Genomic DNA, 19,360 nt, shown 5'->3' with positions numbered 1-19,360 from the left:
GAAGAGGCCAGAATGAAGAGTCAGGTACAGGGACTGAGAAGATAGTTGGGAAGTGAAGTCAGCAGGACCTAGTGACCAGCTGGGTTTATCTGTGACCCTGTGTTCGTTCTTTTTTGCCTCCCACCCACCAGTATGTGTGCATCATGAGTCGTGCTGTATTGCAGTAGTTTGTTTACATGTCTGTCTCTCACAGTAGGCTAGGTGCTCCTTATGGACTAGATCCTTTTCTGAGACATCTTTCTGTCTCCAGTGCCTAAACACAGTGCCTGGCATATGGCAGGCACTTGGTAAACATTTAATCAAATTAGTTAATAAGCTAATGAAGTGTGATAGGAGTGATAAAGACTATAGAGTCAAGGATTATAGGTAGAAAGTGATGCTTTTAACATGATCAGGGATACAAGAGGAAGGGCAGGTTCAGGGCAGAAGACAACAGAAGAAAGTTCATAGTCTACATTGAACTTGAGGTGCTTGTGAATATCGCTGGACACCCACCCCTTCCCCCAGGCAGGTGTCTGTAAGGAACCAAGGAGAGGGCTTCTTTTACTGCCAGAAGATGTCTCAATCACAGTCCCAGTTCAACACATAAACACCACTAAAGGTCCTTAGTGCTTTAGTCTAAGGACCAAATCAGGTGGTGATAGAGACTGGTAAAGACGACAAGCAAGGAGAATCTGCTAACCTTGATTTATTTGTGCAGACCAGCAATGCAACCAGGTCAGTGGAAGAGACAATAGGTTTTCAGTAACCCAGAAATACTCAAACATGTGTATATTTATATAAAATGAAAACTGCCTCATTTCCTTGTTTTTTCTTGGGAAGGTCTGTGCCACCCTTGAGTTGTCTGATTTCTTGGCCCAAATAAAATTTATTTAGAAATACAAGACCAGTGCTCAGAAGAAAAACCAATGGAGACAGAGACTGGTGAGTCATTAATGCGTGTTCATAAAAGATAGATACACAGATACATAGATAGAGATAGAGAGATAGACAAACAGGCAGACAGACATATTGGCTAATCTCCCAAGATTGGATGATACTACATGGGGAATGAAAACATAAAGGGACTATAAATTATACTTTCAGAAATAGGAGAGTAATAAAATAGATGTAGCATTCCATGTGGGAACATTAAGAGGAATGGTAGAGAATTACAGAAATCAAAATAACAGAGGATTAGAAGAAGGCTCAGAAAATGACAAGGGTGGTTAAGTGTACTGAGCTAAGCTTTTGGAGGGCTTAGAATGCCAGTGGGCAACACTCAATTGCTGCACAATGGAATCACCAATCCAGGGCTCTTTGGGACCAGTCAGCCACGTTCCACTTCAAGTCTGAGAATGTTTGCCTCCCGGACCAGCTCTCTTACGGAAAACTAAGCAGAAATTCCTAACCAATGCCCATGACTCAGATTCCTGGGAAAAGAGCTCAAAGAACATCACCTCACTAATGGTAAACCCAAAGCACCATCCTTATACATGAAGACCCACACAACTATTAAATAGTTTGAGGAAAACAAAAGAGGCAAGTAGGCTGAAAAGGGGAAATTTGGAGTTGAATTTATGACCCATTAGAACCAAAACCCATTAGGCTCTGGTGACTGAGAGGCTTCTGTGTGGAGATGTCCTAAGGCCAACCCACGCAGCCAACTGTCCAAGAGGTGTAAGAAGGCAGGAATATTCATCTGAGAGTCAGCAACTGCGAGGTGCAAGCAGATGCTCTGATGTTCTCATGGAGAAGGGATGGAGCAAGAGGTTACAGACTAAATAATGTAGGGGACAGAAAAGAGAAAGAGACTGAGGAATCAGATGGAATGGGTGGTTTCTTTCTTTTCTCTCCCTTCCTGTCTCTTCCCTACCATAGTAGAGAGCAAATGTCACTCTAACTAATATTCAACACTGTCTTCAGTTTTCTTGGTGTTTTCCTCTTACTTAAACCACCCACAGTCTTTGCTTACTCCCTCAGGGGGCTGCGTTGGAGTGAAGACCCTTACTCAGTCTCATCATTAACTATATTAACAGCACCAGATCCAAGGAAAGGTGGATGCCTTGATAGCCAGAGGTTACAAACCTGTCCCAATGGCTGGGAGGCAAATGGACGAGTAATTCCGTTTTTCACACTCTTGCAAAACATAGGAGATTGATCTCTTGACATCGTTTCCACCAATAACGTGAACAATATTTTTGCACCTCAATAATCCACCTTCGGTAATTATATAATCACTGTTGCCCTTTTGAACTGGGAAGCATAAAACAGAGAGGTGCAAAATTAGATACTGAACCTACCTTTTTTGTCTCTTTTTTTCATTTCATTTTATTTTATTTTTTTAATTTACATCCAAGTTAGTTAGCATATAGTGCAACAATGATTTCAGGACTAGATCCTTAATGCCCCTTATCCATTTGGCCCATCCCCCCTCCCACAACCTCTCCAGTAACCCTCTGTTTGTTCTCCATATTTAAGAGTCTCTTATGTTTTGTCCCCCTCCCTGTTTTTATATATTATTTTTGCTTCCTTTCCCTTGTGTTCTTTTCTATGTCTTAAAGTCCTTGTATGAGTGAAGACGTATGATATTTGTCTTTCTCTGACTGACTAATTTCACTTAGCATAATACCCTCTGGTTCCATCCACGTAGTTGCAAATGGCAAGATTTCATTCTTTTTGATTGCCAAGTAATACTCCATTGTATATATATGTACCACATCTTCTTTATTGAACCTACTCTTTGATTGTTTAGGAAGCAAAATGTTTGGTTTGGCACATAAAGCATTCTACGTGAATAAGAGACTCCTAAAATATGGTCTTTGATGAATCTTTTTTCTCTTTTTAACTGTGAGATTGCTTTTCACTTCTAATTGTCTATGCTTAGAAGTCTTTGGTCAAATGTATGATTTTAAGATTAATACGTTTTCTCCCCAATCCCAAGACTTTCCCCAGCCTCTCCAAAGCCTTCCATATTCAGCCTCCCACTTACAATTTTGAAGCAAAAAATAGTATTGTGCCTTACCTTGGCGAGAACATTCCATTTCCACATTTTGTCCAGCACATTCTAAAATTGCTTTGGACACCCCTACAGGAGAAAAAGCAAAGTTACAAACATGAATTTTAAAAAATGAAAATAATACATTTGAATCAGAATGATTGCCTCATTAACTTAAAGCTTTCCCGATCATCAAAGGAATCCTATCACCTGGTATTTCTGATAAGAAAGAAGAAAAATTTATAAACTGTTACCAATTAGTAGAAACCATGTCAAAATAATTTTAAAGTTATTAATTAACGTTAATAAGCCAAAGTTGTAGAAGCCAGTTTGTAGCAATTGTAGCAATTGTAGAATAGTTGACTATTACCCTACTCAAAATCTGACAAGTCAAGTACCTGCTTTGAGATTAAATGTCTTTGATGTTGAATTTACGATCATATCTGCCTCTTCTTTGGTGATATCTCCAAAGGCCACTTGGAAGATGATGGGACCAATCATCATTTCATGCATTCCTACATCTGGGCTAAACCCAGTCCCATAGAAAACTGAGAAGAAAAATGGAGGCCATCACCAAGTTGGCAACAGCAAGAACAACTTAGATCACACACTCCTCACACGTGCTCCTCTCATACTTCTTCCCCCTCTCTGTGACTTCCGGCCCTTAACCAGCCCTGACTCTAAGCCCCAGTGATGGTCCATTTCTGAAAAAGGATTATAACATATAATACATATTGGGGCGCCTGAGTGGTTCAGTCAGTTAAGCATCTGGCTCTTGATTTTGGCTCAGGTCATGATCTCATGGTTGGTGAGTTCAAGGCCTGCATTGCACTCTGCTCTGTGCACAGCCTGCTTGGGATTCTCTCTCTCTCCCTCACTCTCTGCCCCTCTTCTGCTCGCACTGTCTCTGTCTCTATCGAAACAAAGAAATAAACTTTAAATATATTTACGTATAATAAATATATAAAATATATATATATATAAATAATATATATTATATAAATATAATATATATAACATAATACGTATCAAACATGACTTCTGCTGCTGGCCAGGGTGAAGTCAGGCCCCCTAGCATCTATTTCACTCATGATTTACAATTGAAAATGCAGGATAAATACAAAAAAGCCACTAACTGAGAACTGAAAAGTAGACAGTAGGCAGACTGGGGAAAGAAGTCAGTACTTGAAGAAGCCACCTGGAAGGGGAGGGGGAGTTTCTCATTTTATTTTGTTTTGAAATATTTCCTCTTTTCTCTCCCAGCACTGGCCCAAGGTGGCCCAGTTGCAGAACTACGCTACGAGAATTCCTGTCTTTGTGGCCAGAGGATTAGGAGAAAGGGTCCCTATGAGCTAAAGAGTATGAGAAGTAATCATCATGGTTGTCCATAATTTTTCTTTTTTAATTCAGGCCCTGACTCAAGGTGGGCCCAGTCACAGAACTCCACAGTGGTACCACAGGAAGCATTCTGTATTTCTATCCAGAAGAATCTGGAGAAAGGGCCCTTATGGTCTGAAAAGTGTGTATGGTCTGAGTGTGTGTACGCTCTCTCTCTCTCTCTCTCTCTCTCTCTCCTTCTCTCTCTCCCTCTCTCTCTCTCTCCACTTTGCCTACAAGGGAAATCTTACCATGCAAAATTATGAGGCAACCCAACAGGCAGCTTACACTCCCAGAGACGCTGTCTTTCTGGCCAGAGGATCTAGAAAATGGGCTCCCTTGAGCCAGAGAGTGCAGGAGTCCCAGACATGTGAGAGCTGGAGAAGGAAGCCCTTATTTTGTGTGTGAAGTGTGATAAATCCTGAACTCACACAGAGCTGCAAGTGTGGGAGCAGACCCAAGCAGCAATAACAAAGGCTTTGAGAACTAAATTAACATTGGAACTGCTACCCACACAGAAGGTGAGACAGAACCTTAGAGTGAACTGAATGGACTGTCTGCTAGAACAAACAAAATGATCACCATTTTCCAGAGGATTTTTTTTGTTTTTGTTTTGTTTTGCTTTTTGAGAGACAGACAGAACATGAGCAGAGGAGGGGCAGAGAGAGAGAGAGACACGTAGAATCTGAAGTAGGCTCCAGGCTCTGAGCTGTCAGCACAGAGCCTGATGCAGGGCTTCAACCCACAAGCTGTTGAGATCATGACCTGAGCCAAAGTAGGATGCTTAACCGACTGAGCTAACCAGGTGCCCCAGAGGATTTTAACAGGACCCAAGTTTCACAGCATAACACTTAAAATGCCCAGTCTATAATCCAAAATTGTTTGTCATCCAAAGAACCAAGCAAATGTGATGAGTTCTCAAGGATAAAGACAATCAATTTCAGATGCTAATCTCAAGATGATCCAGATGTTGGAATTATCAGACCAAGACTTTAAAGCATCTGCTATAACTATGCTCCCTGAGGTCAAAGTAAACATAGTTGAATTCATGGAAATGATTTGGCATGAATGGAAAAAATAGGGGCCCTGCAGAGAAATATAAACTATTTTTAAAAAGAACCAAATGGACATTTTCGAGCTTAAAAATACAGTATCTGAAGTTAAAAAATTCACTGGGTGGCTAGTGGACAGAGCAAAGAGTCCATGAACTTGGAAGTGGATCAAAAGAAATTATCCAATGTGAAGAACAGAGAGAGAAAAGAGATTTTTAAAAAAGAGATCCTGGGGCCCTGTGGAATGCTATCAAAACACTTCACATTCTTGTTATTGGGGCACTGGAGAGAGATCAGTGTGGTAAAATAATTGAAGAAGAGACTGAAAAATTCCCAAATTTGATGGGAAACATACACATTCAGAATCAAGAAGCCTCGGGGCGCCTGGGTGGCTCAGTCGGTTAAGCGTCCGACTTCAGCCAGGTCACGATCTCGCGGTCCGCGAGTTCAAGCCCCGGGTCGGGCTCTGGGCTGATGGCTCAGAGCTTGGAGCCTGCTTCTGATTCTGTGTTTCCCTCTCTCTCTCTGCCCCTCCCCCGTTCATGCTGTGTCTCTTTCTGTCTGAAAAATAAATAAACGTTAAAAAAAAAATTAAAAAAAAAAAAAGAATCAAGAAGCCTCAGCAAACTCCAAACAGGATAAACTCGAATATAGCAACAGCAAATTTGACAGAGGAGAAGCATTTGGTTGGTATTGTCTCTCTAAATCTATCTGTTTGAGAAAACATGCCACATCATCCTTAGAAAATAGTAGCCTTATTACTACTTAAAAATCCATTGTACAGGTTATATAATTTAGCCTACCTACTCTTTCACTTTAGGTCACATAAACACAGCCAGTGTCTTACATGCTCAGGTGTATGGGATATAATTTAATATCTTCTTTATCAGTTAATTGATTCTTTCATAAAAAACATCACTACCATCTTTCACTGAATAGTTACTTAGCAACTAGAAATAATTTCTCATTTAAAAGCTTTACTGAACCTTGTTTATCTTCAGCCTTGGGAATTTTGTCACTGACGAAATTTCCATTAGTCCTTCTGGCGAATTCATCTGAAAATGCCTGGAAATACAAAGACAGTTTTGACCACTACAATCCTCAGTAGATGAATAAATTTGATTCATCAGGGCTTTTGATCTTGCATGCACACATACTCAGGAGAGAACAACTCTGAAAGTGTTACTTTCATAATAGATTTTTAAAACTATGAAAATAATACATATAACTCTGTTTCTACAAATGCATTCTAGGAAAACTATTAAATATGTGAACAAAGATATAAATATAAGCATATTCATTATATGCTATTTATAACAGAGAAAATATAAAACAGTTTACAATCCAACAGGGAAATGGTTAAATAAATGTTAGTATATCCATGTGTTGGAATATTTAGTAGCCATTTCAAATCTCATTTTCAGGGGCGTCTAGGTGGCTCAGTCGGTTAAGCGTCCGACTATTGATTTCAGCTCAGGTCATGATCTCACAGTTCAGTTCATGAGTTTGAGCCCTACATTGGGCTCTGTGCTGACAGTACAGGGCCTGCTTGGGATTCTCTTTCTCCCTCTCTCCCTCTGCCCCTCCCCTACTTGCACTCACTCACTCTCTCTCTCTCTCTATAATTAAAAAAAAAAAAAGTACACATGTATAAAAGAAGGCCAGGATGAAATTCAACTAAAAGAATGAATACATTTTGTATGGTTCAAATTTTCTACAATGAATATGTGTTGTTTTCACAATCAGTGAGAGCAGCTATCTTGCCAGTTGTTAAAAAAAAAAACCGCAGTATTATGAGAAAGATAGTCACATGGACAGAAACACTTTATTTTTTAACTTTTTATTTGTACCAGGAGAGGAACCACTAGGGGAGTAGTCCTCTCTGGGATAAGAGGCTGGTGTATGTATTCTAGAGTTAGTGAGCCTGTGAATTCCATTTCTTTTCATGTTAGTGACACCATCAAATCATCACTTTATTTCTCCTTTTAAACAAGCAGGAGAGATTTTTTTGGGGGGGGGGCGGAAATGAGTAACTTTTTTGCTAAAAGACTGATACAGTAGCTGGAGGGGGCCAGGGAAGACTATAGAGCCAGGGTCTCAGGCTCATGGGCCTCTAGGGAAGCTCCATGTGTAAAGGTGAACAGCCAGTTGAAAGACTTTCTACAACCGAAGGGGGTTCTGGTATTTCTAGTCCCAACTCTCCTACTCACATGGGGATGTGCTGAGTTCATTCTAACCCCACCTTTTAGTTGTATCTCATCCTGACATTCTCCTCATGTTATTTACAGGACTACAACTGTTCTTTCTCCTATTTAGAGGACTACAACTTTTATATTATGTATTAAGATTTCCATGTTCATATGGAAGGGAATCCTATAGATTAAAAGAGGATTAAGGGATGTCAGCTCCACTGCAATATATGGGCCTTATTTGGATTCTGATTAAAACAAACAAGCTATAAAAACAAAATAAGGCCTTTATGAGACAATTGGAAATCTGAACATCGATTTGGTAATTGCTAAAATAATGAAATGATTTTCAATTTATTTTATGTGTGAAATAGCACTGTGGCCATGTTACCTTTCAAAAAGAATCCTATTATTTATTTATTTTTTTAAAATTTTTTTTTCAACGTTTATTTATTTTTGAGACAGAGAGAGACAGAGCATGAATGGGGGAGGGTCAGAGAGAGGGAGACACAGATTCTGAAACAGGCTCCAGGCTCCGAGCTGTCAGCACAGAGCCCGACGCGGGGCCCGAACTCACTGACCGTGAGATCATGACCTGAGCCGAAGTCGGCCGCTTAACCCACTGAGCCACCCAGGCGCCCCAAGAATCCTATTGTTTAAAATAAAATAAACACTGAATTGTTTATGGATAAAGTTATGTCTAGGATTTGCTCGAGAGACAAATACCATATGATTTCACTCATATGTGGAATTTAGGGGGAAAAAAAGATGAACACATGGGAAGAGGGGGCAGGAAGAGAGGGAAACAAACCACAAGAGACTCTTAAGGATAGTCAACAAACTGACGGTTGAGGGAGGGAGGTGGGCGGGGGGGGGGAAGGGCTAGATGGGTGATGGGTATACTAAGGAGGGCATTTGTTGTGATGAGCGCTGGGTGCTGTATGTAAGTGATGAACCACTAAATTCAATTCCTGAAACCAATATTTCACTTTATGGTAACTAAAATTTAAATTAAAAGGATAAATAAATAAAAAGAAAAAAATAACATAGGAAGAGGGGAAATAAATAGAGATAGAAATGAAACATATTGGCCAGAGGTTGATAATTGTAATTGATGAGTGATGGGTACAGGGAATTCATTATACTATTTTGTCTACTTTCATTAATGCTTAAAAATTTCCTTAATAAGAAGTTAAATTTTTTTCCATATCCACAAATTTGCTTGAAATTTGCTGTGCTACAACTAGTCTACACTATTCCTTTACTTTCCCATGTATGGGAAATACATGGAAAAAACAACCTAATAGACCAAGAAGACATTTGAGAACATGAGGGCTCAGCTGCCAAAACAACCAGAAGTTAGTGAGATTGTACCTGAATATTTCCGTGATCACTCGGGTGCAGCAGAAAGTAAACCTCTTGTAAAGTTGTCAGTTGAGTCTTGCTACTAAATTTTAACACTTCTGAAATGATTAATTCAGCAAAAATGGTTTTAGGAAACCCCAAATTTCCTGTTCCTATGGCTGGAAATGCAATTGATTTCAAGGATAAGCTCTCAGTGATTTCCAAACATTTTCTGATTATGTCTCCCATGATCTGAAAGGCACAAAGCACAACTTTATGCATCTTTCCTAGAATTGGGAGTCAGAACAAAAAGGACAAAAATTTAGCAACTTTGACCGTGATCTCTGTTTACTCCTCTGCTTTCAAGAGAGATGAAGGGCAGTCAAAAAAAGGAAAGAAGAATATAGGAGTTGATGAGGAAAAGAAAAAAAGAACGTCAGAGGCCCTCCAAAAAGATCCAAACTTACTCAGCAATGAAGATAAGAAGCAGGGCAAAAACTGTTCTAATCCTTCATCCTCTTCCATTCTCCATGCCCTCACCTTGCTATTCCCACTGAGGACGCGCCATTTTCCATACCTCTTAATGAGCCCCAATAATGACTGGGCGCTATAATCAATTTATATTATCAACCAGTCTTCAGAAGTCAGCTAGGGCTAAAACAAAACAAAACAAAACAAAACAAAACAAAACAAACAGCCCTAATGATAGAACCTGCTGAGAATGTGACAGAGAGGCAAGCTACATTACCCTGAGAGGAGGGTCCAGAGGGCTACCCAGTTTCCTAGAGAACCTAACTCCTGGCCCACCTTGTACGAAGATGTGCTGTCATCTCTCCAGTTCGGAGCCACCACGTGAAGCACACGGCGGCAGTGCAGACTGTGTCCGCTGGTTTGGAGAACTGTGCCCATGCCAACAATTGCCATTTGTCCGACAATGTTCAATTCCTCCTGGAGCTTTGGCCCAGCTTTTGCCAGGAGGGCCTGAGAAAGGGGCCCTCTATTAAGCTCAAGATCCATGGGAATGGAGTTGACAAGAACATCAGCCTTAAAGAGAAAGCCAACAATTTGTCTCAGATGCTAACAAAAAGCATTCATCAAGGAGGACTATGTTTGAGCCACGTGCTTGGCACGATGAGGGGGAAACTAAGATGATTAATTTCAGAGGGTGAAATGCCATCCAAGGCAAAGGGTTACTAGAAGCTTATTTAATTAACACTCTAGGACAACAGAGAGCTGTCAAAAAGCAATATATAAATAGTATGGGGTCACTGAAGCAGCGCACTGCCACTCAGCAGCCACTGAGGAAGTGACTTCCGGGGTCTAGAAAATGGGAATCCCTGCAGCAGGCAGAGGAAGACAGGACAGTCATCTGGGAGGGGGCCAGCATGAACATAAGCCCGGTACGTTTGAGCTGTGAGCAGATTGGTTGGACCTGATAGAGACTTTCTAAATCAGGCTAGATTAAGGCACCAAGAGAAGACAGGAGAGGGAATGTGACCAAGCGATGTTCACAGCTGCCCCGCATGGGTCACTGAGGAGTAACGTGGCTCACCCTGGTTCAGCGCCATTGACAAGATTCCTGTCCTCTGCCCGCATCAAATATTCTAATTTTTCTGTATCTGCTCTCTGTAAATTTGACAGAAAATTAACCTTAGATTTGCCAAAATATGACAGGTATAAAGGCACTGAAAAAGTATAAATGTGTAAGTGGTGAGGATAAGTGTAAATGTAAGATCTTCCTGTGGGTTTTCACATTTACCGGAGACCTAGAGATCTGAATACACTTGCAGTCCCCACGGTTAACTGGCCAATCGCTGTTAGTAAATGCCTCAATGAAGCAGCCCAGTTTTCTGAGGAAACCGGTTTTGAGGCCGGGAGGGCAGGCATGGGATTCTTTCCCTCAATCCTAATCTTCCTTTGGCAAGAGGCTAACTGGAGTCACAGCACCTTGGTGGGTGTTCTGTAGGTAGGGACACTCACCGTAGCACTCTGCACATCCCCTTTCACCAGCAGGAGCCTCAGATTTCCCTGGGACAATGACATTTGTCCTTTTCCATGAACTGTTATCAAGCTGGGCTGGACTGCTGCGGGTAAACTGGGCAGCGAAGTGGCAACAGACAGGGAGTCTTCAAATACAGTTTTCACTGTCTCTGCAAAGGCCTCCACAGCCTTCTCTGCTGTATCCACAAGGTAAATCTCTTTCAAGGTATTTCCATCCTGGTTAAGCTGGAAGTTTTTCTTGATAGCCAGAACAATAGTCTTCACACACTGGGCTAAGGGAAAGCCAAAGACTCCAGAGCTGATAGCAGGGATGGCTATGGATCGGTACTTGTATTTTGCAGCCAAATGGAGACTTTCTTCTATAGCTTTCTTTAACTGGAGCACACACTTCAGGGCCTCATCTCCCTTCCACTTGGGCCCCACGGCATGAATCACATGCCGGTATGGGAGCTTTCCTGCTTTGGAGATGACGGCACGGCCAGGGGGGATCTTGCCCATCTTCTTCGCTATCTGGTCACAGTCTGCTTGGAGCTCAGGGCCAGCCGCTTTAGAAAGAGCAGCTGCTAGGCCACCAGAGAGCTTCAGGTCCTCATTTGCAGTGCTCACCACCACTTCCACAGGAAACTGTGTCAAGTCGCCCCGTTGCACAATCAGAGAGACTCCAGGGGCCAGCTCTGCCCGAGAAGAGCACTTCTGTCCATCAGTGCCACCTCCCTCCTTCTTCCCTCCATTCTCCTGTAGTTCAATGAAACATCCAAATAACCGTCTGACTTCACTTTTATAATACTGTGCTTTCTCCTGGAAGAACTGGCTGACTCCTGGCTTATCAATATGGATGCTTTCAACACAGATGGATTCCCTGGCTTGCTTGATGATGTGCATGCCGTCCAGGACTTTAGCCTTTGGGCCAGTTAGTAAAATGCCTTTTTTTTTATTCTCAGCATTGAAAATTACTTGAACATTTGTCTTCTTTATCTTTTGCCAGAATGGCTTTTTTTCTATCTTCAAATAATCAATGATTATGGAAGGCTCTATTTCAACCAATCTCTCTATTTTCGTGTGTTCTTCCACAAAGTCAAAAAGCAAGCTATAGGTTTCATTCACTTCTCTCACACAGCCTGCAATGATCACCTCAGCTTTGGTTCCTGAAGTTAACTCTTCGATTATTACAGTCTTTGACGAGGAATTATGTTTCTTATGCAATCTGCGAGTGAGCCCTTTCCATTTCTTGCCATTAAGAATGTCCTTGTCCTCAATGTCTATGCGCTTAGAACTTAAGGCACTGACCATTTGCTTTTCAGCATCTAATAGGACTTCAGAGAAATAGCTGGTTAGAAGAACAGCTGTACCCTCTAGCTCATAAACAGCAAGAATTTTCTGTGCTATAAAAAGAGACTTAGAGAATTCTGCACAGTCTACTTTTTGCAAAAATTGGAAAATCTCGGGGGGAAGCTGGATGTTTTTTTGAGCCATCGTGTACATCTTTTTCTGTATTTCACACTTTGCTTTATACACATCTGTGCGGAGTCCTTTGAAGCTCATGTGTTGAGAAGCTTCATCATAAGACATCTCCATCTCTGGGCACTCAGTGTGGAGATGCTCCAGGATGCCACTGTGACACAAAAGAGAATACCTTCCTGGAGCAATGGCCACTTTTTCCTTTACACTTTGCTCTTCTTTTTTAATTTTTTGAGTTGTACTTTCTATTAATTCCTTGATTTGTGGCTCAATGTTCTGTACATCCTCTGATTTCCCCACTAAGGTTACAACCCCCATAAGTGTATCAAATTCAGTCAAAATCCTGTCGTCCTCTAAACTATTTTTTATGGTGTCCCACACTATGGGATCCACTTTCAATGGGGTGACTTTATATTTAGACCTGATGCTAGAGAATGCTGTGGAAACATCTTTCCGCCAAGTCCTGATCCTTAGTCTACCTAGACTGAATAATGTGGTTGCAGGTCTGATGGTAACTTCACCACTGAGTTCGGACCACATTAGTTCAGAGTGACAACGCCTCACTTCATCATTTATCTCATCCATCAGATGGTGCTTTTTCTTCAAGAATCTCCATAAGGGAAGATCTAACGATTCTCTGAATGGTGCTGGAAGCTTAATCAGAGGTTTCTCCTTTCCGTACAAGGCCGTGCCCAAAGAGGCATAGTATGGAAACACAGAGAGCGGCATATTACTGAGGTCAAGTTTCTTGGTCGTGATGGTATGTAACACTTAAAAGGAAAGAAACAAATAAAGTAATCCCAGAGTAATGTATTTCAAGTGGAAAAAAAATCTTTTCTATTAGAGAAAAAAAAGCCTAGTGTTTGTAGAACTTTGATGTTATAACATGCTATTAAAAAGCATGTTATTATGCTCAAATATAAATAGATTTGTATTAATACTGCATAGGTATCCCTTGTTTAATGGAATACTTTCCAACCAAGATCACCCTATGGTGAAATTCTGCTAAGCAAATTCTATCTTCTTTTTATTTTATTTTATTTTTAAGTAATCTCTACACCCATCATAGGTCTCAAACTTATAGCCCTGAGATCAAGAGTCGTGTGCCCCACTGAGTGAGCCAGCCAGGCACCCCTCTATTTTCTGTTTTCTGGTAACACTGATATATCACCACCAGATTAACAAATAGATAAGAATTTGTTCACAAGCATGGGGGCAATGTTTGGTCCCAGTGTAAAGAATGTTCTGGTGCTGAAAGCAAAGCTCATGTAAGAATCATGCTATTTGCTGCTTCTTATACAGTCTCACAATTTTAGGCTTCATAGATGATTTAGATTCCATTAATACCTCTAAGAGGGGGAGCATAATAATAATTACCATAGCTTACCATGTGTCAGACACCATTTTAAATGCTTTACATATATGTATTTATTTAATCCTCACAATAACCCTTTGAGATAGAGACACTATTATTATCATCCCTATTTACAAATGATAAAACTGAGGCTAGGAAACGTTAGAGAACTCAAATAGGGTCATCTAATATTAGTATTATCTGAGCTAAGATTTGAGCCAGTGTCTAACTCTCAAGCCAATGCTCCTGCTCCTTTACCAGGGGTTCCAAAGAGGATCACCTCCTAGTCATTAGAAAGCCCAACCCCAAGGATTCTGATTCAGTAGGTTCTGAACCTTCCCTTGTCCCTGCTATGACCCCCTCTCCTGCCACTTCTACTGGGACAGTTCCTAGGGTGGGATGTGTGTGTGTGTGTGTGTGTGTGTGTGTGTGTGTGTGTGTGTGTGTATGGGTGGGTACTCTTCTTCCCAAAGCCCCTCTTCATTTTGTGTTAGTTATTAGATGGGCACAAGAGGTCTAAGAAGGAAGGGAATTAGAATGAACTCCAGTAACAAGTTGAATTAAAATAGCATCCTTGTAGAAAGGTGTTAAAAATAATTTCCCCTTGTGCATGATTGTCTCTTAGGCCTGGAGCCAGACATCATGAAAAGGATGTGGCCTTCAGAGGTCATTACACATAATATGAACTTCCCAACATGGCTTTGTGCAGGATCCAAGCCTGGGCAGGATCACTAACGTGATCAAAAAGACAAGAAATAACAAGCATTGGCAAGGATGTGGAGAAAAAGGAACCTTCATGTACTGTTGGTAGGAATGTAAATTGGTGAAGCCAATGTGGAAAACAGTATTGAGATTCCTCAAAACATAAAACATAGAAAGACCAGACAGTCCAGTAATTCTACTATTGGGTATTTACTGAAACCAAACAAAAAAAAAAAACCCTACTAATTAAAAAGATACATGTACCACTATGTTTATGGCAGCATTATTTACAATAGCCAAGATATGGAAACAACCTAAGTGGCCACTGACAGATGAATGGATTAAGAAGATGTGATATGGGGCGCCTGGGTGGCGCAGTCGGTTAAGCGTCCGACTTCAGCCAGGTCACGATCTCGCGGTCCGTGAGTTCGAGCCCCGCATCGGGCTCTGGGCTGATGGCTCAGAGCCTGGAGCCTGTTTCCGATTCTGTGTCTCCCTCTCTCTCTGCCCCTCCCCCGTTCACGCTCTGTCTCTCTCTGTCCCAAAAATAAATAAACGTTGAAAAAAAAAATTTAAAAAAAGAAGATGTGATAATACACACACACACACACACACACACGATGGAATATTAATTAGCCGTAAAAAACAATGAGCTCTTGCCATTTGTGACAACACGGACGGACCTAGAGGGTATTGTGCTAAGTGAAATAAGTCAGAGAAAGACAAATACCATATGATTTCACTTTTATGTGGAATCTAAAAAACAAAACAAATGGGAGCACCTAGGTGGCGCATGTCATGATCTCATGGTTTGTGAGTTGGAGCCCCACATCAGGCTCTCTTCTGTCCCCCTCTCTCTGCTCCTCCCTTGCTTGTACTCTCCCAAAAATAAATAAATACTTGAAAAACAAAATAAATGAACAAACAAGCAGACCCATAAATACAGAGAACAAAAAACTGATGATTGCCAGGGGGAAGTGGGTTGGAGGATGGGCAAAATGGATAAAGGGGAGTGGGAGATACATTCCAGCTACGGAATCAGTAAGTCGCAGGGATGAAAGGTATAGCATAGGGAATGCAGTCAGTGATATTGCGATAGCCCTGTATGGTGACAGTAGCTACACCATACAGTGAATAGAGGATAAGGTATAGAGTTGTTGAATCCCTATGTTGAACATCTAAACCTAATGTAACATTGTGTGTCAACTATATTTCAATAAAAAATATATTTAAAATAATAAAGTAATAAAGTAATTTTCCCAAGATCACAAAGCTAATAAGCATCAAAGCCAGGATCTGTCTGACCCAAGAATCATCACAGATGACTCCTTATTGTGGCTTAAATTCTCCACCCTGTTTCCTTCTCTGTACAAGAAAAAGTAACTATATGTAAGTTATTACTAGGATTCAGTGAAATACTGTGATAGAAAATACAGCAAAAGATCTCACCTATAACAGGTATTCAATAAGAGTTCCTTCTCTTAAGGGGCACCTGCATGGCTTGGTTGGTTAGGCATCCAACTCTTGGTTTTGACTCAGGCCATGATCTCATGGTTCATGAGTTGGGCATTGTGCTGGCAATGCAGAGCCTGCTTGGAATTCTTGGTCTCTGCCCCTCCCTGCTCACTCTCTCTCTCAAAACAAATAAATAAACATGTTTTTATTTTTTATTTTATTTTATTTTTTTAAACGTTTATTTATTTTTGGGACAGAGAGAGACAGAGCATGAACGGGGGAGGGGCAGAGAGAGAGGGAGACACAGAATCGGAAACAGGCTCCAGGCTCTGAGCCATCAGCCCAGAGCCCCACGCGGGGCTCGAACTCACGGACCGCGAGATCGTGACCTAGCTGAAGTCGGACGCTTAACCGACTGCGCCACCCAGGCGCCCCTAAACATGTTTTTAAAAGTCTGGAACAGTTCCCCTCTCCTTAAAAAAAAAAAAAAAAAAAAAAAAGAGTTCCTTTCCTTAAGATTTTGTGAATCAGGCTTTGTAAAATTGAACAAAATAATTTTAGAGTAAGTGCCTTACTTATTCCTCTTAAATAATCTGCATAAAATGTAGACTGCTAAATAAATTATCCTTTTAATCCAGCTTTAGCTACAGTTTGCCTCATTACTAATAACCTGTTGTAAGTGGTGAGATGGCCCATAAGAAAAATTAATGGTATAGGTGAGCGGGAGATTAGGAAAGAGTGGAGAATTTAAGAGCATAGATTAGGGTCCAGTCTAGCCATGTTCAAACCCTGGCTCTATCACGTACTAGCTGTGTAACCTTGGTCAAGTTATTTGACGTTTCTCTGCTGCAGTTTCTCATTTGTAAAATAGGAATCACAGTAATAGCAATGCCCATAAAGCAGTACCTGTGAATGTATTTTGTAGCACCTTGCAGAGTTATGCAAATGTAAGTCATCATCACGAGAAGGAGCAGCCAGAGAAAGAAAGGGAAGATCAGTATATCTCAGACCACAGAGAACACAGAGTTTGTGGGTTTAGAGGAAAAGGCATGGTCAACACAGTCAGACAGCATCAAGAGGTCAGGGTGAAGGGGAACCTCTGAGAGTACCCTGCTGTTCACAGATGCAGCTCTGCATAAAGTAACCCAGATTAAGCAGTTCCTGTTATTAGCCGTACAGAATGTAATGTAGACATTCTGAGGACACAGTCAACTGCCCAAGCCTTCAAGAGGTTGGAAGCCCCACCATAAACTGGGAAGTTAACTTCTAGAGTAGACAGCTGTTAATCCCAAGCCCAGGCTCAGGGAGATTTAAAGAAATTGTGACAGAAGCTCCTCTTTTGTCCCCTTGTCCAAGGAATACTAGGACTTTCATTCCATTTTAATCTAAACCATACCTTCACCCGTTTCCCTAACCCATCAAAGCCCAAGGGAGCGTCCTTCCCCTATGTTCATGAAGCAGTTTATCTTCAGTGGGTGGAATACCACGTGATCCTGTCTCATGCTCCCCCTGGTAATCCCAAACTCACTGTTCCTAAAATGTCTGACCCCCTAATTCCTACTCCTCAGCCTTCACCTCTGAACATCAAGTGGAATCTCTGCGCTGACTTTGCACATGCCTCGGAGAACTGGCAATCTAATATCCACAAAACCCTCAGAAGTGTTTCCCTGAGATTCAGCTGGACATGGTTTTCACAGGGTTGCTGCAAAGAACTATCCAGCAGGCATCCAATGGATGCCACTAACCACCCCTATTAATTTCTGAATGATGATACTGACAGGTGAAAGGGAAGTAGTGATACTTTATAGGAACTGTATGTGTTTCTGAGCATTTCTTTACCTAATCTTGTGGAAATTAACTTGAAAATTTCTACCAAGTATACAGCTAAAACACAGATCACCTCTTCTTTAATACAGTATTTCAAAGATTCTAAGAATTATGTGTTTTCCATTATAGGTAGAGACTCATGAGAGAATCTCCTTATGTCTTCAGCATTGCTTCTCTAATGTTTAAATCACTGGGCCCATTAACTGTGATATCCCAGATGAATGGGATTACTAATTGGATTTCCAATGAAATTTATGAATAAAAAATAACATGCATCAGTACTCAACTGATGACTATTAAGATCCGCTAAAATGGTTTAGATTATGTCAGGTAGGTTTATAATGTCAAGCTCATAGATATTACCTTTTTTGTCAAAAAACTCAATCAGAGCTGAACTCTCTTCAGGCAAACATTGAATCCTGGCAATTCTTCCTCCTCCATTTTGAGGATTTTCAAATAAACATTTCAAATTATAGTCATCAGCCCCAGGTGGCAGGTTTTCAACCCTGATTGTTTTTGTCACTTCCAGAAGTCGTGGAGAAAGTTGAAGTTGTTTCACTGAATGGTGCCTGGCACAATCATCAACAAATTTCACAGCATCTACAAATCAAAATTAATCAATCGATCAATCAGAAAATTATGATTATATCTTTATATTATACAGAAGAAACTGAATATTAGTTGAGATAAAGGAGATAGCTAAACACTCAATTTTTAGACGCAATATTTTATTTTTATATGAGGATTTACATGCTTAAAACTCCTGGTCTCTGAACAGCGATACACATATGAATGTTTTACCTGGATTACTGCCACTGAGCTGTGTCCCTGCTTCCAGTCACAGCCCTCCCCCACCCCACTTGACATCTTACCCCTACAATACAAATCTGTCTACAATACAAATCGTCTCATTTCACTTCTTTCTCAAGTCCTACAATGGCTCCCCATTACCTGTAGGCAGCAAGCGTCAGTTCACACTCCTCAGCTAGGCTAAAAATGCCCTTGTTTGGCTATTTGAGTCTAAACTAATTTCCAAACATCACCTCTGGTTATTCTCTGCCATTCGTTTTATTTTCCATACCGCCAAAAAACCTAGTCATTATTTTGAAAACCCCGTTCCCTTTTGCCTCCATATATACAATTTCCTATGCCTGAAATGCCCTTCTCTGATTTAAAAAAAAAAAATATCCTTGTCCTATTCCTCCTTCAGGACTCAGCCTGATTATCTCTTTGAAATTCATAGATATTGATGGTGGACCCACAATGTAACAGGTACTCTGCTAGGATCTGGGGATAAAGAAATGAGTGTAACAAGTCCTTGAAAGTTCACCACCTAGGAGGGAAGGAATCTTGAAAGCAAACAAAGGACCTATTGTAGGATCAGATGAGGCAGGAAGACAAATACAGGGAATCCCGCAAGGATCCCCAGAGAAAGTGGATGCTGATCTGAATTCTGAAAGATAAAGAAGAGATTAGCAGACAGATAAGGGGAGGAAACATTTCAGGCAGAGAGAAGAGCAGTGGCAGGAAACAACAGTGTACCAGGGACCCGGCAGACTGGGATCACTGGAGTATAAACTTCATAGGCAAGCAAGGCAAAACCAAGCCACCTTGTTTGGGTTCC

General features: G+C 41.0%; 1 protein-coding gene across 3 annotated transcripts in view; it reads right to left on the bottom strand.

The window, feature by feature from the left end:
- The window catches only part of PARP14 (poly(ADP-ribose) polymerase family member 14), a 45,478-nt gene that overhangs the window by 13,564 nt on the left and 12,554 nt on the right, over window positions 1-19,360 (bottom strand). For all 3 annotated transcript variants that reach the window (XM_045502267.1, XM_045502265.1, XM_045502266.1), the window contains 8 exons: window positions 18,100-18,336; window positions 10,920-13,168; window positions 9,747-9,983; window positions 8,970-9,191; window positions 6,393-6,471; window positions 3,376-3,525; window positions 3,005-3,067; window positions 2,068-2,235 (listed from right to left, as the gene is read on the bottom strand). In XM_045502267.1, coding sequence (XP_045358223.1) covers window positions 2,068-2,235; window positions 3,005-3,067; window positions 3,376-3,525; window positions 6,393-6,471; window positions 8,970-9,191; window positions 9,747-9,983; window positions 10,920-13,168; window positions 18,100-18,336 — 3,405 coding nt within the window. The remainder of the gene's footprint in view (window positions 1-2,067; window positions 2,236-3,004; window positions 3,068-3,375; window positions 3,526-6,392; window positions 6,472-8,969; window positions 9,192-9,746; window positions 9,984-10,919; window positions 13,169-18,099; window positions 18,337-19,360) is intronic.

The sequence above is a fragment of the Leopardus geoffroyi genome, chromosome C2 (assembly GCF_018350155.1).
Source record: "Leopardus geoffroyi isolate Oge1 chromosome C2, O.geoffroyi_Oge1_pat1.0, whole genome shotgun sequence".
Taxonomy (NCBI): Eukaryota; Metazoa; Chordata; class Mammalia; order Carnivora; family Felidae; genus Leopardus; species Leopardus geoffroyi.
This window is presented reverse-complemented; position numbering and strand designations above follow the sequence as displayed.